A 23797-nucleotide genomic window follows, 5' to 3' on the forward strand; every position below is an offset into this window, starting at 1 on the left:
GGTGCGGTGTGGGAATTTAGTGGCATCTAGTGGTGAGGCTGCAGATTGCAAGCAACTGAAAAACCCTTCGGCATGGCGGTGCATGCCACTGTTTGGTTTGTCCGTTCTGGGCTCCCGTCGAAGAAACATGGCGGTGCAAGATGGCGGGCTGCGTGAAGCGTACCCGCTTCCTGTGCCGATAAAAACGGCTCATTACAAGGTAAGAAAAACACAATTGCTATTTTCATGGGATAATACACAAATTAAAAGGTACTTAGGAATATTATATTCCATTTCTGCCACGTCTGTTTCGTAAATTCTACACGCTGCACCTTTAAACATTTGGACGTGTTTCGTGGAGATTTATGGCGCCTCTTCTGGCGGCATTCTCCTTGTGTGTAATGGTATTTAACACCAGAACCAGTGTGTCAGCGTCTTTCACTCATTTATGCATTATAGGTATTTAATGAACAATATGCGTTTCCAACCTCAAATAACTGTAAAAACAATACGATGAAACGTTTAGCTTACTGAGTGAAGGTAGAACTTCTGAATGTCCATGGTTTATTGTTCAGATCCAGAACTTGGAACAGACATCACACTGATGATATGGGTTGAAAAAAAATGCTACAGGTACATACATATCAAAATATTTATTGTTATAACAACATCCAACAAAATTGCATTTATTTAACCAACAATACATAAATATTTTTCAGGTTTCAAATGTTTTCTGAAAAATATGGTGATGCATAGAAAACAAGAAAGAACATCATGTAAAACACAAAGCTAATTCCCTTAAGACATGTCAAGGAAATGCGTAGATATAACATATACAAATTCATTGATAAGGAGGGAACAACAGGATATTATCCTCTATTTTTTGTGCAATAAGTAATCCATTTATGTGGATTACAATGCAATTTATTATGAAAATAAAAACTATAAAAAGAAAGACACTGTTTTTGTCATCTGTGTCCAATAAAATAGAGTAATAAATGCATGAATACATCATAAATAAGAAATGAAAAGCCTAATATGTGTCAAGCTGTACTCAAAATCTGCAGCAAAGATGAGAATCGTTTTGTGTTCAGAAACAGAATATTTTTCAATGGATCTCAAGAGTCTCCTTGGCTTCTTCCTTTTGTTTTCTTTCAACGGACACAAAAAAAAGTGCACAGAATGAGCATTTCACCACCCTTTTAGTTGCAGAGGGCGGCTTGCCTCCTTCCTGTTTGCCATTAGCCAACGAGAAGAAACACCCCCCCCCCGGGTCGGGCGACGTTCCCGGGACCTGCAGTGCACAGCTCCGTCCTGCAGGGTGCGGCGTGGCGCTCTCAATCCAAAGCGGGTGTTTCACAGCCGGGTTTGGCCGTTCTTGCCCTTCTGCTCGATGTTGCCGTTGACGTCGCACGCCAGGCCCCCGTTCTCCAGCCCGTACAGACCCTTGTCCTTCACCGGCCCCGAAGCACCGGCCTCCAGAGACGGAGCCTCGCTGTCCTCGTCGGCCGAACCTCGGCCAGAGGACTTCTTGTACAACTGATAGGCTGATTGTTGGACAGAAAAACATTTGGAAATATCCATTAACTAGGGGAGGGTTGGATGACTGAAATACTGCAGTAGGCCATGTTCAAAAATAAGGTTTTCCTCGTCAATTTATTGGTCAACCACAGGAAAACGCCTGGGAAATGATGGGGTTTTTTTCTGCATGGGGGGGGAAATACGCTTATTGTGTGGATAGATAATAAAAAAAAAAAAGGGTGGCATTAAAAAAAAAAAAAAAATTATAATTGTACTCGTCATGAATGCGTTTGAAGAACTCAGCTTCTAAGATCATTTCACAGGAGCTAGGCTGGTTGATCCCCCCCTGCGGCCCTGCACTGAGCCAACACACTTAGCATGCCACGCGTCGCTATCTCGGTACTCGACTCACAGGAATGAAACAGAACTGGGGTAGGTCCTTAAGTTCACGCTACCTTCACGACCCAAAGATGTGATTCGTCATAATCAGCTCATCGAAAAAGAATGCACCGATACGAGCGCATTGGCATCGAACTTGACGACAACCACGAGGTCAGATATTGACAAAAAAGCAACTTGATTTTTCAGGGGTTTGTTAGGGTTCCTCAAAAACATCGCAAGTTCACGTCTCAACAGCTCTGGACCCCTCGGGCCAGGCCGTCCCCAGGTCGTCTCCTCACCTCCCACGAACAGCAGCGCCACCACCAGCTGGAAGATGCTGTAGATGAGCGGGAAGGCGAACATGACCTCCAGCTCGGCCGGGGAGAAGGAGAGCTGCACGATGGTGCTGCACAGCTGGGCGTTCTGGAAGCCCGTCTCCAGGGCGATGGTTCGAGACCTGGAGCCCGAGGGGGGACCAGGGCAGGGAGGAAGCTTTTTGAATTTGATGAAAGTGGGAATCCAGGAAACGGTGCGTGTCGGCTGGATGACACCACACGCACCAGAATTCCATTACATGTTTTATTTTCCAACGTCCCAACTTTCCCCAAAAGTCAGCCCCACCTCTACAGTCAACTGTACATTACAATGTCAACATCACTGTTTCGGCAAAAACTGTCGCTGGTCGTTGCTAGGTAAAGCTAGGAACGACCAGCAACAATCCATGTACGTAAATCGTAACAGACGTAGGTTAAATTACATATTTGTGTTGTATTGTATCGTCACGAAATGAAGATACTGCCTCGTGGCCGTACCTGAACCAGGGCTGACCCACAAACCGGGCCAGGACGAAGCCCAGGCCGAAGCCGATGAAGGGGTAGATGGTGCCGATGATCCAGAGCGCGGGAGCGATGGTCCAGGACGACTGGTACAGAACGCCCCCCACCACCGCGATGATGATGATGAGGGCGAAGCCCACTATGGAGCCCACCTGGACGCAGCAGAGCCACCACAGGAAGCAGATTCATCCATCCACTCATTTACATGCTATTAGACTATATATATATATATATATATATATATATATATATAATATAATATATTTGAACGATTGGTCATTCATAGAAAATGAGATTTGAATATAAAAACGAATTAAGTAAAAAAAACCATAATAATGGAATCATAAATGACAGCCCTGATCCAGAAGTCTCACGAAAGAAAATCCGTCAAACCAGATCCCTGATACTGGCTTTAAGCACGCTGAGCGACCACGGTGAAGCCGGCTTCACACCGAGTGGCGACTGTAAAACGATGACGTTACTAACGTTAACCTGGGATGTCACCATAATCGCCATCAATTCATCTCTTGTCATAGCAGTGGATTGTGTGTATTCTTCCATTTCTGTTGGTTTGCATACACTTCATAAAGAGCGTTTTAAACTCTTTAAAAAATGGAAAGTGGTGAATGTCAAGCTGAGCAAACGACTCGCTGTCGTTATGGAAAAAAACCCAGAAAAAAACATTCTAATTTTTCTCAAATTATATTTTGCCACGCGGAGCCGAGAAGCTGGATTGGCACTCGGTGTGAAGCGCTGCGCCGTGGACGCCCTCGTCGGAGAAGCGTGTCCTTTGAAAGCGTCAAAAGTCAAAAGGAAAGTACAAACCAGCGATAAACACTGACACCTTTACCTGAGACTCCACACGGGAGACAAACCTTATCTTATCTCACGCGCGCGCGCACACACACACACACACACACACACACACACACACACACACACACACACACACACACACACACACACACACACACACACACACACACACACACACACACACACACACACACACACCCCTCCAGTGACTAAATGGAGTGTGTCATTTGGTGCTCGTGGGTAAATGTTTCACGCGATTGCAAACGAGGGTCCAACGTGTTCTCACCTTGAGGATCTTCTTCGCCAGGAGGGGCTTCTTGTACTTGAGCAAAATTCCCAGCGCCACCGGTATGAGAAGAGCCACCAGGGTGATCCCTGCGGCAGACACACAGATTAACTCCACCCAAATGATCTGTTTGTCCCCCCCGAACAACACTTTTACTGCGGTGCTGAACACCAGCGGGGTCCCCTCGCCGGAGCCCCCCTCGGTGTGGTGCCGGTGCGGCCCGCCTACCGATGCTGTCGTAGGGGATCTGGATGGTGTCGGGGGATGTCCAGGTGGTGGTGTAGATCATGAGGCAGAGCGGCATCATCCCCAGCGCCAGGATGGAGGAGCAGGCGGTCATACTGATGCTGAGGATGGAAGAACACGGTTGGGGCATGTGTACGACACCTGCACGATCTGCTCTCGGCGCGGGAAGAGCCTGTTCTCCATACTACAGTGGAGGACCCGGGATAAAGAGATGAAAACGGGACAAATCTCCGCCCGCTTCCGCCGCGTGCTTCGTTTTCCCAGGTGTCTGACAATTGGACAATAAGCCAGCGGTTCCATTGGCAGATCTCTCCTGAGCCAGAACCAAGACTTAGCTTCATCACTCAGTCAGTAAGTCTGTAAACCATACAGCACGTCACTGGAGCCAGATGTTCCTGCAGTAATCTTAACTTTTCCTATTTTCTTCTGTAGCTGTTGCAGAACGACACTCTGCTGTGAAAAAACCATTTAAAGGCACTAACGTCATTTATGGTACAATTCAGTCAGTAATCCTCTAATTTCAAACATGGCAGTACATTTCCTGTTTACTTTACTTAAGTTTCTCTCTGTAAGTCATGTGAGAGCCTGACATCTTGGAGGACATTCTGAGCAGTACTTGAGAGGTCGTTTCAGGAACCCCACAGTGACAGAACCAGCCCACCAACCAACTAGACAGTCAGCTGGCCAACTAACCATCAACCTAACTAACCAACTAGCCAGACCGCCAGCCAGACAGCCAGCCCGCTGTTGATGGTCTCACCTGAGGTCCATGTCTCCGTCCAGCCAGTAGCAGATGATGTTGGAGCTGGAGCCTCCGGGGCAGCATCCCATGATGATGATGACGATGGCCTGCACGGGCAGCACGTCGAAGGCCAGCGACAGGGCGAAGGCCGTGAAGGGCATGATGCCGAACTGGCACAGGAAGCCGATGAAGATGCCCCAGGGCCGCCTGATGTGGCCCCACAGCTTCGTGGCGTCCACCGTGCAGCCCATGGCGAACATGACCATGGCCAGCATGACGGTGAGTACGGTGCTCAGGACGATGCTCAGGATGGCGTTGAAGTCGCTGGGTGGGTACACGCAGTCCACGCCCGAGCAAACGGTGGCGGTGGGGTCGCATGCCTCGGGCGAAGCGTTTGCCGCCTTGAAAGTATACATTGTCGGGGAAAAAAAAAAAAAAAAAAAACTCGACGAGGAAGGAGAAAAAGGTGGAAAAAGAGAAAACAGCAAGGTGTTGATTGGTTCTGGTCGAGGCCTTCGAGTCCAGGCGGCGATAGTTTCCAGCTGCCTTTGCCTAAATCCACGGCGGCAAAGGAGCACAGTGAGGAATGGACGTCTCTCCCACCGCTATTTAATGCCTATCCTGCAGCCAGTTAAAATCCACGAGGGAAAAGCGAATCAAGGAAGAAGAAGGAAATCAAAAATTAACCTTTACTAAGGTCAACTTCAGAGGTTTTTATGGGGTCAGTGTCCAAAAGCGCATATAAAAAAAGGAATGCTGTTTCAACGCAGTGCGTAATAAAATGATGATTGCGCCATGTTCTTTTACTGTCCTCCGGGCTCTTAAAATGTGTTTTATTGGGACTCTTCAAGTCACATCTAGGGATCATCCTCATCATCATTAAAGTCATCGTCGTCAAGGTTGAGTTACACTGGAGGGAGAGAAGATGCCTTCTACTTGCAAAGGTCGTCTGTTCTGAACACGTCGCCAAGTGGCTTTGATTTTGTTTTTGTTTTTTACCTTCTTATCAAGTACTTTATTTGACATACCCCAGGCTGCCCAAAAGTATTGTGGGGAAGTATAAAACTAAGTACTGTGCATTGGGTGCAGGCAAGAGGTCAGTGTCAGGTAGAACAGGGTCATGGTTATCAACTATAGGATTCTATGAACTGTTCTGAGAGGTTTGCCTTCGGTCAGACAAGGTAAGATAAGGTGGGTAAAGTGGCGGGGGTAAGGGAAGTGATTAGGAACTGGAACCAATCAATTTCTTTTTTTTTTTTTTAAACCCCAGAAATTCCGACGTACTGGTAAGTACAAGGATTCTCTTCGTTCTCTCTCCACAGGTAAGTATGAAGATACGGAGGTATGAAGTATAAAGTGAGTTTGGTCCATCCAGCAGGTACGTTTACAGTAGTATTAGGTAGGGTTTCAGAGCATCAATGTATTGATCTCTCTCACACACACACACACACACACACACACACACACACACACACACACACACACACAACACACAGATCAGCCACAACATTTAAACCACCACTAATAGAATAAACAGCTGTGACCCGTGGAGGCATGGACTCCACAAGACCTGTGAAGGTGTCCTGTGGTATCTGGCACCAAGACGTTAGCAGCAGATCCTTTAAGTCCTGGAGGTTGTGAGGTGGGGCCACAAGGATCAGGCCTGTTGTTCCAGAACATCCCACAGATGATCCATCGGATTGACGTCTAGGTCATCATGGACACTCTGAGCGCTCCCATACGCAGCAAGCTGTGGTGCACTGTGTGTTCTATACCTTTCTATCATAGCACCATTCACTTTTTCACCACTTTGTGCTACAGTAGTTCTTCTGTGGGATCGAACCAGACGGGTTAGACTTCGCTCCCCACGTGCATCAATGAGCCTTGGGAGCCCATGACCCTGTCACCGGTTCACCAGTCGTCCTTCCTTGGACACTTTTGGTAGTAACCACTGCACAGCGGGAACAGCCCACAAGACCTGTGCTTGTGGAGATGCTCTGACCCAGTCGTCCAGCATCACAATGTGCTCCTTGTCAAAGTGGCTCAGATCCTTACGCTGCTTCAACACATCAACTTCAACAACTCTTCACTTGCTGCCTCGTATAATCAATGTATATAACAATATATATCTATAACTATATATATAACAATATATATCTATAACAATATATATCTATAACTATATATCTATAACTATATATATATATATATATCCCACCCCTTGGCAGGTGCCATTGGAACCATGATCAATGTTTTTCACTCCACCTGTCAGTGGTTTAATGTTGTTGCTGATCAGTGTAGATACAGTACACACACACACACACACACACACATCATATATAAATACATATATATACATACATATATATATATATATATATATATATATATATATACACACACACACACACACACACACACACACAGTTAAATAAAGACAAAATGGTTATGTGGAAATTGAGATCTGATCTATTCATATTGATGTCTATTTAATTACTTTGAAGCCGCACCATTTTTAAAAACGGAATGTAAGACATAAAATAATATTGACAATATTACACGACACCCTCTGAATCAGTTTGTTCCAGCAAGTTTTAATTCATGAGGACTTTGTCATGGTGAGGATTGGTGCATTTCTGTACAATAAGTAAAAAAATATATAGAAAAAAAAAAAACAGACAGAGCCATGGACGAGCAACATGGGAGTCATGGTTTACATATTGCCAACTAAAGAAATATTTCAAAAATGTTTCCAATTTTTGTTCATATTACTACATTATTACTGACTGCTGTTTTTCATCTGTGTTGCTGTAACACCACAATTTCCCTCCAGGTATGAATAAAGTATCTATGGTATCTATCCGTCTATCTATCTGTCTGTCTATCTGTCGGTCTGTCTATCTATCCATGTCTGTGTCCATCTATCTATCTATCCGTCTGTCTCTGTCTATCTAACTAAAATGCAACCCTGCAATTTAAATCTCAGCGAGTGTCATATTTAATTATCTTGGAAGTCAGAGAGTTTAGTTAACACGTACTGTATCACATGGTTATAAACAGTATTTAATTTAAAAGCCTCTCATTTACTGCAGATGTCACCGACGCCTCCCTTCGTCCAAAAACACGTTGCACAACTTTATTCCGCCGACTCTTACCGTCAGATCCCCACGTAGCGTGCAGACGGCAAACAGGGGAGTCCAGTGAGATCCAGCTGCTCGCCGTACCCTTCGCCGTCACATCTGTCACTCATTAAAACGTGGAAGGGGAAATGTTTAACGCTGTGAAAACAACATCATATACACCCACGTGTCTCCCGAGTGAAAAGCAATAAGAATCTGTTCACAAACACATACAACCTTTATTAAATACGTAATTCAATACAGTTTAGAGGAAGAATAAAGTTTCCGTCTGATTTCAGCCTCTTTCAGAAAAATTATGAAAAAAAAAGTATGAAACTGTTAAAAATGAGCAGTTTGTTTCTTCCCTCCTCAGATCCAAGCTCAGTCAGTGTCAGTCAACACAGAGATCCCTTGGAACTGCTTCGTTGCTTCGTTGCTTCCTCCGTCGTCCCGCGGATGGAAAATCCAATAAGCTTCCGTCCATATTACGGTTCATGTGTTCATGAAGAGTTAATGTACTCATGAGTTCATATACTCATGATGAGTTCATGTACTCATGATGAATTCATGTACTCATGATGAGTTCATGTGTTCATGATGAGTTCATGTGTTCACGATGAGTTCCTGTGTTGATTCTTCTTCCAACTCACAGGGTCACGTGCCTTGACTATTTAGGACCCTCACACACTTTTCCAAGCCGTGTGTCTTTGTGTGTTGTGACCGTGTGTGAAGGCTAGGGCTGTGTGTTGGTACTCAATACCTTTAAGGTACCGACTGAAATAACCCAATACCAAGTAGTATCCAAACTTCTACAGTCCAACGATACCTGCATTCCATCCTTTTTGTTCACGGATCTAGAAAAAAACAAAACCATTTCTATGGTTTTGCCACGTGATGCTTTGCTGTGCTCACCACCGCAGCGGCAGCTACAACAGTCTGTGGCGGTGTAATCAGGCTCGGTGTAGTTGACGGAAGTTGGCGGTTCAGCGGTTCGAGATGCCACCTTAACGTTCCACCTAGTATGGCTGTATGGCTGTACTACCACCTAGTATGGCCGTACTACCACCTAGTATGGCTGTACTGCCACCTAGTATGGCTGTACTACATGTCTGTGGAGCCTGAGTGGAGTGGTGGAATATTATTAACTGAATGCTTCCATTCACATGATGGTATAGCAGAAAAAAAGGTATTGAATGAAGTACTGTGTTGGTATCGGTATCACTTTAAGTTACTGGTACCGATATTTAAACTGGTATTGGTACTGGTGTCGTCATTTGAAAAAAAAGACCCAGCCCTAGTGTAGGCCGTAGGATGTTCCTGTTTACCCACACAGCGGTACTTGTCCACAGGAGGAGCCCCGTCCACAGAACCAGTCCTTCTACTCAAACGTTCAGTAAAAGAACGTTGTGGAACTCTTGAGAAATCTCAGTAAATGAGATTTACCTGCCACCTGGTAAACACCATCCCGGCTCTCCTTCTAAAAAGATGCTCCGACCTCTTCAGTGAGACGGAGTCGGCCGTCAGTTCCTCTAGGGCGTGGTAGCCATGACACCACGGCCGCCTCCCCACGCCACCATGTCCCCCATGTAACCCACGCCATGGGCCGTCCCCGACGCCACCACATCCCCCACGTCCCCCACGCCACCACGTCCCCGGCGCCCTCCGCTCAGCTCTGAGAGGTGTTGGAGAGCTCCACGCTCCCCGTGATGTGGGCGAGGAAACACCTGAGGAGATAGATCCCCAGGAACTGCTGGGAGCTGGAGGGAGAGAGACAGGGAGAAGTAAAAACACTGACGCCTTCGCAGCATAAAGTCCTGTGGATGAAATGTGCTGCACAAATAGACTTCCTTTCCCACGATGGGGAAACTCACTTTACAGCGAGACGGTCTTTACGTGTTTTACCGGGGGGGGAAATGGTCGCAGGCCGGGCACATTATCGGGTTTTATGGACTCTTTTGCACGACTACGGCTACGACTAGAAACAGGAAGTTGCGCCGCTTCATTTTTCCCTAAGTGTGAAGACGACCTGCTGCAGTGGACGTCATGTAGCAGTGGCAAAAAGTAGTGTAAAAAGATCAAAAAAATACTAAGTGTGAACCTGAGTTTCCCGTTTTCAGAAAGAGGATTTAACAGGTTTGTTTTTTTGTTTTTTTTAAAGCTTCAACGTTTGACCTGCTGAACTGCACTGAAGCACAGAGAGAAGACCTCCACACTGAGGCCTGCAGCCAGGGGGCTGCTATGGACAACATTTTAATAATAAGGCTTGGGCTGAAAAACAACAAGGAGAGGGAGGAGGAGGAGGAGGAGGAGGAGGAGGAAGAGGAGATCTGATAAGAAGGCTCCTGCTGCTCCAGCGCTGATCAGCCTTTTAAAATCAGACTTTCATCTCTATCTCCACCTCTCACTTCATGTCCTTCAATCAGGACAAACGGAGCTTAGACGGTGTGTGCTTCTGTTGTGCAGGTGTGTGTGGGTGTGTGTGTGTGTGTGTATGTGTGTGTGTGTGTGCGTGCGTCACGCCCGTTATCTTATCCGACACGATCTGATTGCAGATAACGATCTGATTTCCCAGAGCATAATCCACTGGGACTGTCCTTTGACTCATCACATGAGGAAATGCAAACATTTAGCAACGTGCAGTGTACAGTGGCGGAAACGCAGCGTCAGCACGCTTATAAAACCTTTACATTCTGGATAAAGCAAAGCGCTCGAGAACACTTCATTTAACATTTGAACCCTTCTAATTGATTTCACGACATGAATAGTGAGGTAATGCTCAATGCTATGGGAACCGCCGCAGTGCAGGAAGTGACCCGAAGAGGAGATTTACTTTGAGTTAAATCAACCTAACAACAGCTGTATCATTGTGGTTTTGTTATTGACATTATTTTAAAATATTTTTGCATATTGTTTTTGTAATAATGAATTATCATTTAATAAGATTAAAAAAACAACAACAATAATAAATTAAAAAATGAAAAATGAAAAAAACATAATAAATAATATATTTTGTATATCATGCATATTTTATAATTTTTTACATGATTATTATTACATATTCTATGTATTTTTTTACTTAACTGTATGATGGTGTGATCAGACTGAAATGCCACAGCTGAAAAAAAAAAAAAAATCAAAATAAAAGCACAACGTTGAAAATTTGCTCCACTTCAGAGAATATTTTCGAGGACAGTAAACTGTACACAACCCGCAGCCCACAAGAGATGGACCCCGTTTAGGACCGGGACCCACTAGTTGAAGACCGCTGCACTGGAAGCAACGTGACTCAGTGCGACCTGTCAAAAGCTTCCTTCATTTTACAATTCTATGAGATGTGTGGATAAATAAAGAGTGTGTTTTTCGGCGAGTGAATTTCAAGGTCAGCGCGTGGAAACGACCTTCGCGAGGTCATGTGACTCGCTCAGGGTGTGTCTGCGCTCGTTGCACAACCTCTATAGAAGCTATACTCTATATCAGGGTTTAAAAAAAACAAAAAACCCGAGGAGATGCATCATTTTTATATTTCCACACAGCTCTCCATGATGTTTAATATTTGATATAAGTACCATTTTATTCCCCTTCATACAATAAACATGTACTGTATATCAAGGTCGTAAGTACCATTTTATTCTCCTTTGTGAGCTGTTTCATATCCTCGTGCTCCTTCTCGTCTTTGAAGATACGACCGTTTGAATTCATGTTTGTTTTAACTCTTTCCTTGTGACTATTTCACAGTCAGTTAAATAAATAAAAACTTTATTTTTTCCCACGATGGACCTTCTCTCAGCGCTGCTGTACAGGTCTTCATCTGCCACTGAAATATACTATTTTAAATAATAATAAGCTTTACAGACACAGCTAGAGACACTAAACAAATTAACTCCTCACTAAAACTAGATGAACTCCCATGTGATCAGAATGGGAACCATTTACAAGTTGTTACTTTTTCTTAGTATTTTAACCTGAACCACTTGGTTTGGCGGCCGAGGCCCAAGACAAGGATCAACATAATTATATTGAGGAAGCAGCCGAGCAGATTGGGGGGGTTTGTTTGTTTAATGATAAGTGTTGTCTGCAGGCGACACTGTCCAGACTCTTAATTCTACGTTTCATCTTCCACCAGGACACAGGGCTGAAGGCGGCTTTACACGAATCCGAAAACGCACCCGTCGGCGTTCGGATCCTCTTTATTATTTTATTAAATCTTTGTTTTTCTTCTGTTTTCCATTTTCGCTGAATGATAGGGCGCGAAATCACCGCCTCTAGGTAATTGAGCTCCGAAATCTGGCATCGCAGGGCGTCGCAGCTTTTTCACCGAAGAATCCGAATCCGAATCCAAATTAATGGACTTCCGGTTTGTTGCCGTCGTTTGTCGGATTCGGTGTGAAGCGAGCTTCGGCTCTCAAGTTCACTAGATGGAAAAACTCCTTAAAAGACCAAACTGGCATCAAAAAATGGGTTTTAACCCGTTAACTAGTCAGCAAACTCATTTTTAAATCAGCCCTGACAATTTTTGTGATGATAGCTGACATTTTTGGTATTTTCTTTTAATATTGTCTTCTACTTTCGATATGGTGAGAAACCTTTGATAAAATGATCTTCTGCTCAGATATTTGTGTCAAAGTAACATGTTAATATAGGTCTCTGAGGTCCCCAAGACATGTTTCTGATGTTTTTTTTTGCTGAAAATGCCACTGAGATTATTAATTATATTTTTTCTTTATTTATCATTATTATTTTTAATCTTAATTTATTATTTTTTTCTATTATGACCCTGGATGGGGGGGGGGGGGGGGGGGGGGGTCGGGGTCATTCATGTAAATATATTCCAACCTGCAAATATTTTGATTAAAAAAAAAAAAAAAAAAAAAAAAAAATTATGAATTCTAGCCATTCTGAGATGCTTCTAAATCCATCGTGTTCCTGATGCTCTGTTTGAATGGGAGGAGCCACACTCCCAAGGCCCCGAGTTCTCTGAGGCAACAGAACAACAAAGGCGAGAAATAACCAATCCAGCTGCTGAATCTTCACTCATATTCGATCTGCAAGGCCTCGTTTAAAAGTTTGTTCTGACTCTGGTTGCTGTGCTTCAAGCTTGTGGAGGACATCGCACGATGGGATGTTTTGTTTCATGTAAACGTAGGAAAATAAAATAAAATACAACAAAAAAAATAAAAAATACATCTACAATGAAAACACCATATTTTTGGTTTTGTTTGGCGACAGAGGACAGTGCACAGTGGATCACGCACCGCAGACTACAGTTTATCTACAACATACTTTTATTTTTTAGAAAGAAACAGAGAAACAGCAGAAATACTCAGATTCCCATCGTCTGCACTTTCTTCCCAGACAGTTGCTCTTCATTTGTCTTTCTTTTACAACAGCTGTTTGTGGAGTTACTCAGGGGGACGGCGGTTCTTATTCTACCGTGGGCTCAAAAATCTGAACGGTATATTTCAGGACATTTTTTCAAAAAAAATACTTATTATTACTGTCTTATTTTACAGTTTGTGCGTTAGTAGAACCATTAGAGACCCAAACGTCTCTGCACAAGCAGTGAAAAAGGTTGTTTTTATTAATAGTCCCCATGAAAGCAGTGGCGCTTCCATCAGTGAAGGAATGTGTGTGTGAACGGGTGAATTTGAGGCAAATAATTGCAAATGTCCTCCGTGTGCTCTGGACCAGCACGGCTCATTTCAGCTGCATTGACATGAATATCCGCAAATGGATCAGGTTGTTTTCATAAATGTGATATATGAAATGAAATGAACAAAACAAACAAACGCACCGAGGGTGAAGCCTGGCTGGCGGAGGTGTGCATAACGCGCGGAATGAAACAGAGAAGGGTAAAAAGAAGAGACGGCCGAGCTGTCACCTGAGCAGGAGGGGCTGGGGGAAGCAGCTGGACGTCTGGGACTTCACCACGTCCTGGACGCTCATCAGGTTGGACAACAGCGCCCCCGGGCCACACTTGTCGATCTTCGTCAGGAGGATCTGCGCGAGGAGGGGGGTTCGCGGTACTTCACTGACATGCACCTTCACCGTGGTTTCAGAACTAAACTCAACGACAATCTATGGGGTAAATGCCGTGTAAAATGCTTGAGACATCCCTGTAATCTGCTTTGTCGTCACTCGTCTTCACTTTACAAAAACGACCTAAGCCAGGGCGTAGTTTACAACACCGTCCTCAAGTACATGCGGCACAGTTCGGTACAAGTACTTTATTACTGTACTTAAAGTATCTATCTTTAAGTAAAGTGTACATGCTTCATTCACCCCTACCCAGACTTTAGAGACGACTCCACTTTTATTATAAAATACAATAACATTTTAAATATATAAAAAAAAACCATATATATATAATTATTATTTATAATTTTTCTCTTATTAATTTAGCAGATATTTGTCTGTTTTCTTTGTCTATTTCCTGGTATTAAATTATTTATGATGTAAACTCCACATTGTGTTGAATTTGTGCGACAGCTCCATACAGTAAAGGGAGGATGCATAGCGCCCCCTGGTGGGCAAATACACAACCTGCATGTAAATCTTCCCTCAAATACTAAATGCTCTATAACGGTAAGAGGCTGTAGAAACGCAGGGTCGCAGGGTTTGTTATTCAGTGATTGCATCCATTTGAATTGAGTTGCCTTTATATATATATATATATATATATATATATATATATATATATATATATATATATATATATATGTGTATAAACGCGCACACACACACACACAGACACACACACACACACACACACACACACTTTATGCTTACATTTCTGACTTAACGTTTTAACCACACGCTTGTTTACTTATCTAGCATAGTTATTTCGTGTAATTGCTACGTACTGTAAATCAAGTTCATTATTATCATCTTATCATTTGAAGAAGAATATTTGTGAATCAAAATTTGTGAACTTGGTCTTGCTTTTCACCTTTCAACGCCGCGGGTTAAACTTTATTAAAAGCGGCACCCACCACCCACCCACACCCACTGTCTTAATGTCTAACGTGCCCCGCAACATGAATAATTCAGCGCTAATGTCACCGAGAGCGGACGCCGTGGGATTTAAATAGCAGAGCGGGGGGACGATCCACATTAATCCGTGTGGACGTTATGATGAACAACACGGAGCCGAGGGGGGAAATTAAAGGCACTCAAAGAGCGAATAACTGTGAGGAATGAGACGTCGGCGCTGTGATGAACGAGCAGCCAGGGAGAGGAAGAGAGGAAGAGGAGCGGAGGGGAGGAGGAGCGAAGAGGAGGAGAGGAAGAGAGGAAGAGGAGCGGAGGGGAGGAGGAGCGAAGAGGAGGAGAGGAAGAGAGGAAGAGGAGCGGAGGGGAGGAGGAGCGAAGAGGAGGAGAGGAAGAGAGGAAGAGGAGCGGAGAGGAAGAGGAGCGGAGGGGAGGAGGAGCGTAGAGGAGGAGAGGAAGAGAGGAAGAGGAGCGGAGATTCATAGACTTCAGTACATACACAACAGGGCCACAGATCAGGCCTCATCCCTGGACGAACTGAAACGGCCTCGTCTGAAGTCGTCTCAGACTCAGAGTCTTGGTTCAGCCAAGTCTGATTCCCAGAAGACGAGAGCTCGTCTAAATCTAAGCGCATGTGAAATGGAACCTTTGGGAGGGATCTTGTGGATGATCAGACGTGGATGATCTGGACGAAGATCAGCGCCGAGACCAGACAGAAGGAGCTGGTCCTTCCTTTAAATCAAGCAACGCCTCAGGAAGGCGTTTCTTAAATTCTGGATTCATTGAAGTCAGATTATTTTAGTCCTGATTTAGATTAAACCCCTCTCTGCCAACCGCCCTTTTATACATTTTATAGCAGACATTCTCAACCTTGGGGTCGTCTGATGTGATTTTTTATGACAATACAGTTAAATAGGTTTAAAATACGTCATCATTTCGATATAATCCACTTGGAGCTCCCTCCACGCTCTGTGATGTCATAAAAGGACACAACACACATTCCTAATTTGCAATGTGGAATATCTGCAGCATGACCAGTCAAAGAGCATTTGGAAAGTACAATAAGATATTTTTGATTCAAAATTTCAAATGTATGAATAATATACTGTATAGACTGGACGCCAGATCTACCAAGTTCCCAATGCTGTGCAGGTCACATGTGTCGACCAATCATATTCATTTTGAAAACACTGATGTCAGCTCTAAAAACAAAGAAATCCAAAAATCGGATTTTTAACTCGGCGCTAAAAGGCAATTTTTTTTTTCCTTTCCAAACTACCGCTCAGAACTTTCTATTTTCACATATGTGCTAATACAATGGCTTTGAGAGAGTGCATGTGTGCATGCATGTGCGTGCGTGCGTGCGTGCGTGCTGGACGCACCACGTAGGGCCGTCTGATCTCCTCGCACATCTCCAGAGCGACGCGGTCAGCCTCCTGCAGCCCCACGCTGCCGTCCACCAGCAGGAAGGTCCTCACCAAACTGAAACACACCATCAGAAGGAGGAAGCCAGGACCTGGTGCTTTAAAACGTCAAACTGGTACAAACGTCTGCAGGGAACTTAAATTAGAACCGACACAGAGAGCGCCACACCAGATTTTAAGGACATTTTGAAATATCGCCGGTAAACAAATTGCACATCTTACAGAACGTGAATGTGTCGACACAGAGGTGGATGTTTACCGTTGATTTTTGAGTTTTATTGCCAACATTCTGTTTCCTGTTTCATTTTTTTAATGTTTATTTTTCTATTGTTATTCCCTCATTAGGTTTATTTTACATTTCATTTTTTTCCTCATCTTCATGCTCATCTTTCTGGTTTCACTATTTGGTTTATTTCAAAGTTTTTAGTTTTCTTTTTTGGGTCACTTCCTTTCTTTAAATAGTTTTTCTGTTCATTTTTAGGTTGTATTTTGTTGTTTATCATTAGCTTTAGTGTATGTAGGCATGTTTCCATTGTATACAGTTAAATGTTTTTTCCCCAATTCATCCAAATATTGCCATTTTCTTTGTTACATTTTTTTATTCTACTGTTTACTTATCATTTCGCCTATTTTTGGATGCAAGCTGCTCTGACGCTGTAATTTCCCGCCAGTGACAAATACAATTTCTATCTGTATATCCATCCATCCGTCCATCTGTCCGTCCATCCATCTATCTAAATATGGGTGTCTGAACTGTAGGAATCAGAGTTTATTCTCTGACATCACATACATTTAGGATACAAGTTTTAACAAAATTTAAGACGTTAATAGCATAGTACAGCTCAGTAGAAGTAGGTACTATATTTGGCACAGAGTTCAGTATTGGGCAGGTTTAAGGTTTTATAAAATCAGACATTAAGAAATAAATATATGTATAAATAAAATCTGACAAAACATTTAAACCTCATAAATTCTGATTTAAGACTGTTTAATGGCTTTTGAGGCCTAATATGTGTAAAACTGTAAGTAAGGCAAATTAAGACTTTTTCAATGACCTGCAGACACCCTGTAAATTACAAAGAAGTTTTATGATAATCTCTAAATTTCTTTCTCCTTGTGGGTCTACGGTGGTAAAACCAAATTACTAACTGTAACTTTAATGTCTCTTTAGGAGTTGCGGTAAAACTCGAACGAGCCTCGTAAAGAGAATATGACGATCTCAATATAATAAAAAGGTGCGGATGAGTCACATCATGAGCATTTAAATGGACGGCGATTTTATGACTCATTTTCATGCGCACACGCGGGCATGCACGCACACGCGGGCATGCACGCACGGCGGCGGCTTTGACCTGCGGCCCTCAGCGAGAACCATAAAGAGACATCATTTCCACATCATCGACCCAGCAACCGTACAAAACATTGTGATAACATGAAATGGTACTGGACATATTTGTCGATTTTCTTATATATTGCACTAAAGGCCAAATTAGTGTTTATTTGTAAAATACATATTTTTTTTAATAAAACAAAAGAAAAAAACAAAAAATATATTTTTTGCAACTTTTATTATTTTATCGTAAAATCTGTTTAATTGATTACATATTTTTTTCATTGTATTAAATATTCATTACCATTTTAATTATATTTTATTGTAGCCCAAGACAGAGAGCGGAGAGCGTGGTTGAGAATGGAGCAGGTTTTTTTTTTTTCCAAAACCTGTATATCAATTGTCAATTTTGGATAAAATACAATAATATCAGCCTAAATTATAGCTATATACTGTAATTCCTTTTCTGACATTGGTTTTTATAATGACAGCAGGAGAGTAACGTTGCAACTATAGTGTTCTAAAGCCTCATATCTCAGAATAAATTACTTTATTTAGGCGATAGGGAAATGTTGAAGATAAAGTCCAGATGAACAACAGGGAGCAGATTTATTTTCTGTCCCAAGATATGAATATTCATGATGTACACGTTCTCAACGCGTCCTCATCGCTTAAGTCCAAATAACTCCTATTGGTATTATTTCGGGAAAATTCTCAAAAATTTTTAACTATTTGAAACAGACGAATGGCAGAAGCCGCCAACGCGGGTTGTAACTTGTTTGAACCCCTATGTCACAAACCCCTCGTGATTGAAGTTTTATCCAAATCAATCCACATACAGAGCAGAAATGAGTTAAAAACAGACCAAAATTGATCAATATCACAGACGGGGTCCAATGCATTTCACAATGCATGTCCAACCCGGCTAAAAGTATCTGGAACACAATAATGACGTAAGCTACCAACACGGTTGAGGTGTCGTTTAAACCGGTATGTCACCAGGATCTTGTAGTTAAAATGTCATCCAAATAGATCCACATACGGGGCAGATATTAGTGAAAAACCAAAAAACTTTGACCCTAAATAGTCCACTGGTCCTGCTTGACTGACACGTCACTATTCATAAACAACATGAACGAAATGAGATTTACAGTAAGACGCTATATGACATCATCATATTATTTACTATAAATGTACAGATTCTGATTCAGAATGTACATTGGATCATGTCCAGTGTGTGGTGTGGATTCCCTCAATCTGTAGTGGTTTGACATAACCAATTATGGGTTTACATATACTGTACATATTTATGTACCTTCTTACCTGGTAGATGTCTGTGGATATGTTAGATTGATATTTTATCTTTTTGGTCACCATTACTTTGCCAGATTAATGAAAAATACAAAAAAAGCAATCCACAAAACTTTGTGACCACGTCAAAGTCAAATCCACTGAAATGTACGACTGAGTGATGCGTTCAAGATCCAGTGAGGCGTTGGAAAAATAGAAGCCGTTCAACAGTAATTACTCACAGAAACACCAGTACGTTTTACGTATTTCATGGCAACGTAACTCATTGACAATGTCATTCAAGGAAAGAAGTCACCACTAAAATGACATAAGTTCGCCAACCCGAGCCAGGTTCAGCCTCATCTCCACAAAAGGATAGCAATTTAGGAAAGAAATCCGCTGTAGGAGAAAGTCCCTCGGTTTGCTCCAAACACCACCACATTTCTAACATGACTAAACTGGACCCGTGTTTTTCTGCCTGCAGCTAAATTTATTAGTATTAGTATTACGTAGTCTATTGCAAAAGGGAGATTAAAAACGATGCTATTCGTAATGCACGGTAAACTCCAAAGACAGCGCATTTGTTGAAGGGAGAATTATTGTCAGCTTTGTTTTAGAGGGATCATGTGGTGTTTATGCATACATGAAATTATTTATGTATATTTATAGGAAACATAGATTATTTTATACATTTTAGAAAAACATTGAAAACTTGCGATTATGACTTTTTTTTGCCTGTGTGTTGATGACCCTCGCTAACTGCCATTCACCTGATTATGCAATGACCAGCGTAAATTAGTTACTACTAACAATTTATATCTCTTTTTGACTTGAATAATAGTCCAAAACAATAATTAAGTGTTATCTTTCTATGCCATTTTCAAATTTGTCTTTAATTGAGTTTGTTCTCAATGAGATTTTCTGAAAACTATAATGAAAAGTATTGTTAAAAAACTGTGTACAATTTTGGCAAATTGCCCATGCCCAGTAGTGGCAATAGCAGAATTATAATGAGCAGGATTATTAATCCATATGAAAGTCTCACTTCTTCCTGCTCTCCAGGTAATGCTCCACCATGTCCACGAAGTCGGTGGGCGCTCTGTGTCCGTACCCGGGCATGTCCACCAGCGTGAAGGCCTTCCCCACCTTGAAGAAGTTCATCTTCTTGGTGTGGCCCTGAGAGACCAAGGAGGACATTTTGTATATTTGAACAAGCTTTAACAACACATGAACAACGCGTTTGGATATAGAAGCATCAATGGCAATGATTTCCGCATCAATTCCACACATCATAATGTCCAAAATGCTGCCGTGCGTGGCAGCCTCTGTTTTCAAGATTCATTCTTTACATTGACTTTGATTTTCTGTATGTTTTTATATTTTTCACTATATCTGTTCAGTAATTTTTGGCTATTTGTGACTATTTGGCAACTCCTATTTTATTTGATCAATTTAATATTTCTCTTAAGCTTTTCTTTTTTTAACGCTAACTGTCTGTAGAAATGCACCAATCCTCAAAATGACAAATTCCTTGTAAATGTAGCTGGCCGAATAAACTGATTCTTCTGAACGGTAACTTTTGCGAGTTAAAAACCTTATTTGATTCATCCAGTTATTCATTATTTTGGTTAAAAGGTATAAGGAATTAAACAGTAGATTGTAGTTGTTTTTACCTCAGCGATTTCCACTTCTATATTTTTCCATGTTTCAGGGTATGAATGTTGTTTTATACAGGAGTGCTCTGCCGTTTATGAGTTATGTTTTAAGTTGTGTGTGATTCAGTAAAATGGTCTTCCACTTTCCTGGCCAAGTCAATGGTCAATGACACTAACCCGGTAAAATAAAAATAAAAATCCACATGAAAACCATGGTTTCAAACAAAAAAAAAACCTTGTGACGGGAACAACAGTCCACTACTCACGGGGGTTTTGGAGACTCGGACCTCGACCTCAGGAGAGAGGGAAAACAGAGCTTTAATGAGCGAAGACTTCCCCACGTTACTTCTGCCAATGAAGCAAACCTGGGAAGACAACACACACAACATAATCCACAGACGAGATACGGTATGAATTATGAATTATTACAGTATTATTATTCTGTGGCACTTACGCAATGGCATTTAGTGTGAATGTCTCAAAGGTCTCATAGGGTCCCACAGGGTCCCAAAGGGTCATTTTATATAATTCCACAAAGATCACTTAATATGGGAGACATGCAGACATTTTGTGTGTCTGGAAGTCACTGCAATCCAAAATCCAATAAAAATAAATGTATTAGTTGTGTAATGAAATAATTTAATGTTTTGTGTGTTTTCTTGTTCCAGATGCCAAAGAGAAGCCGAAAGACAGTAAAAAAGCAGTGGGCAGAACGTTGAACCTGCTTTCCATGTGAACTCGAAAATTAGTAACTGTGTCAGGAGGAAGCGATGCTGCGTTTCATGGGAACTTGGAAAAAAATATAATTCGTAACTCACATGACTAACCTGGACCCCATGTATTGCTGCCTGCAGCTATATTTTCTTTATTATTATTGTTATAATTATCATTATTATTATTATTATTATTATTATTAATACAAACACACAAGACGAGAGAAGGAAGATGGCTGCATTAGAATATAAAATTCCTCCCACTGACCTCTGGCTGTCTGAGAGTCGGGGCGTGGTCAATCCTCTCGGCTGAGGTGAAGTAGTCGATCCTGTGAGACGCGCTGGAGCAGAAGAGCTTCTCTGCTTTCACCACGTCCTCCAAACTGGGATGGAAGAGCTGGTACGCCGTCCTGTCCACTGAGCTAAGGATTTGTAGAACATTTGCACATCACTTTCAGTTATTTAAAAAAAAAACAAACAATAATAATAAAATAAATAAATAAATAAATAACCCCTTGCCATTGCATTCAGAAGGAAAAACAACAAAATGACCAAACACACAAAAAAAATAAAACATGATGATGTTCCAGATATTCATTACGTAAGGGCGGCCATTTTTGACGAAAAACACAGCAGATGTACAAAAACACTTAAAATTAAATTAAAGTTTTGCTTTGTTCTGCGTTTTCCAAGACACAAGGCATCTTTTTTGTTTCTATCTACGACTAATTGTTACTTTCACATTTCACATCAGAGTGAAATTAGAGTGAAAACCTTTGAGCAAAATTTGCAAAACAACAGAAATTGCGTCTAAAGGTATTTGAACAATGAAATGCTTATGGGTTTAAGGGACATGTAGGCTGTTTAACAAACACTGGAACATTGAAATAAGACACAAAGTATAAAAAAAGAAAAGAGAAAGGCCCCAGTGGGATTGGAACCCACACACAGCGCCCAACACACATGGACACCCGACTCTGACCTGTGCAGGTAGGGCTCCAGCTCGCTGAATGGGAAGAGGAGGCTCTGCAGCTTCCTCTTGGACAGCGTGGAGGCTTTGTGGACGGACGCCAACTTGTGGGCACCACGACGCCACAAAGCGCCCGGCGGAGACCCGGGCTTCAGGAAGCGGCGCGGGCACAACATCCTGTTGTCCCTCTGAATCCGAGAGCAGAATGAGGGCCTGGCGAAAGGAGGATGAGAGAGCGGTGTGAACGGGTTTACCAGTTTCTCTACATAGTCGTTTTTTTTTTGTTTGTTTTTTTTAAATCTGATTTATTTATATATATGTTTTTCAAAATGTAATTGTTCTACTGTCCGTCCTGTATCAATGCGTGTGCGTTAGCAATAAATAGATAATTAAATAAATAAATAAAACTACGAGGTGTTTCCTCTTCAGGGTTGGGGGTTAAAAGATGAATCAATTTATCGATCTCAGTTGCTTAAATTCAGTCAAAGAACAGACGTGAAACCCTTTCCCAAATATAGAAAAGTAGAAAAACCTAATTTTGAACCTTTTACCATTGAATGGCTCAGGTGTTTGTGTTGTATTGAGGCTGATTGAGGCAGGGAACATACGGACATCCACATTCAATTGATATTCTGCGTAAATTACATGCCAAATACAATATTTTTGAAATGTATTTATTAACTTACACGTGTGTCACGGTTATCCCGTATTGTCAATGAACTGCCGAACTTTCTTTCAGGCAGAAACGCGTTATAACCGTGGAACTCCAGAGAACCCTCTCCTGTCGTCCTCCATGTTGCTGTGTGCAGCGGTTAATGAGTCCCCCGGAAACAACAACCCTCGGTCGAAGGTTCCGTGTGTTTTCACTACAGGTACTCCTCACTTAACGACCTACCTGTTTAACGACCGATCGGACTTACGACCAGCTCTCTGACCTATCGGCATTGTATGCTGCGTACATCACCCTTTATATACTATATACACTATAAATATTATATATACTATATACACTATATACACTACATACACTATATATACTATACTATACACACTGTATACATCTCATCTTATCACTGTTCTCAGTCTCGTTACATTTACATTCGTTCCCGCAGTCTGTCGGAATTCACTACACTAGTGTTCGCAATCGCCATGCCCCCTTACTGTGAAATAACACTTTATATACTATATACACTATATATTCTATATACACTATATATACTATATACACTATATACACTATATATACTATATACACTATATATACTATATATACTATATACACTATATACACTATATATAATATATACACTATATACACTATATATACGATAAACAACATATACACTATATTTAATATATACACTATAAACACTATATATACTATAAACACTGGATACACTATATACACTATAAATACTATATATACTATATACACAATATAAAATATACACTATATATACCATATATACTATATACACTATATATACTATGAAACTATATGT

General features: G+C 41.8%; 2 protein-coding genes across 2 annotated transcripts in view; both read right to left on the bottom strand.

The window, feature by feature from the left end:
* slc10a2 (solute carrier family 10 member 2) overlaps positions 1-5223 on the bottom strand; it is a gene marked incomplete at both ends in the record, with an annotated part of 7598 nt that extends 2375 nt beyond the window's left edge. The window contains 6 exons of the mRNA XM_080018935.1: positions 1362-1526; positions 2181-2338; positions 2694-2869; positions 3820-3908; positions 4048-4166; positions 4826-5223. Coding sequence (XP_079875061.1) covers positions 1362-1526; positions 2181-2338; positions 2694-2869; positions 3820-3908; positions 4048-4166; positions 4826-5223 — 1105 coding nt within the window. The remainder of the gene's footprint in view (positions 1-1361; positions 1527-2180; positions 2339-2693; positions 2870-3819; positions 3909-4047; positions 4167-4825) is intronic.
* Positions 5224-9592: 4369 nt separating this feature from the next.
* Positions 9593-23099, bottom strand: gtpbp8 (GTP binding protein 8; the record flags this gene model as incomplete). Its single annotated transcript, XM_080019711.1, has 8 exons — positions 22982-23099; positions 22308-22508; positions 21594-21747; positions 20879-20977; positions 20003-20133; positions 16296-16395; positions 13805-13923; positions 9593-9683 (listed from the first exon to the last, which is right to left on the bottom strand). The coding sequence occupies exons 2-8, from the start codon at positions 22469-22471 to the stop codon at positions 9593-9595; spliced, it is 858 nt and encodes a 285-aa protein (XP_079875837.1). The 5' UTR covers positions 22472-22508; positions 22982-23099.
* Positions 23100-23797: the final 698 nt, after the last annotated feature.

This window comes from Zeus faber (assembly GCF_960531495.2).
Source record: "Zeus faber genome assembly, chromosome: 18".
NCBI classification, from domain to species: domain Eukaryota; kingdom Metazoa; phylum Chordata; class Actinopteri; order Zeiformes; family Zeidae; genus Zeus; species Zeus faber.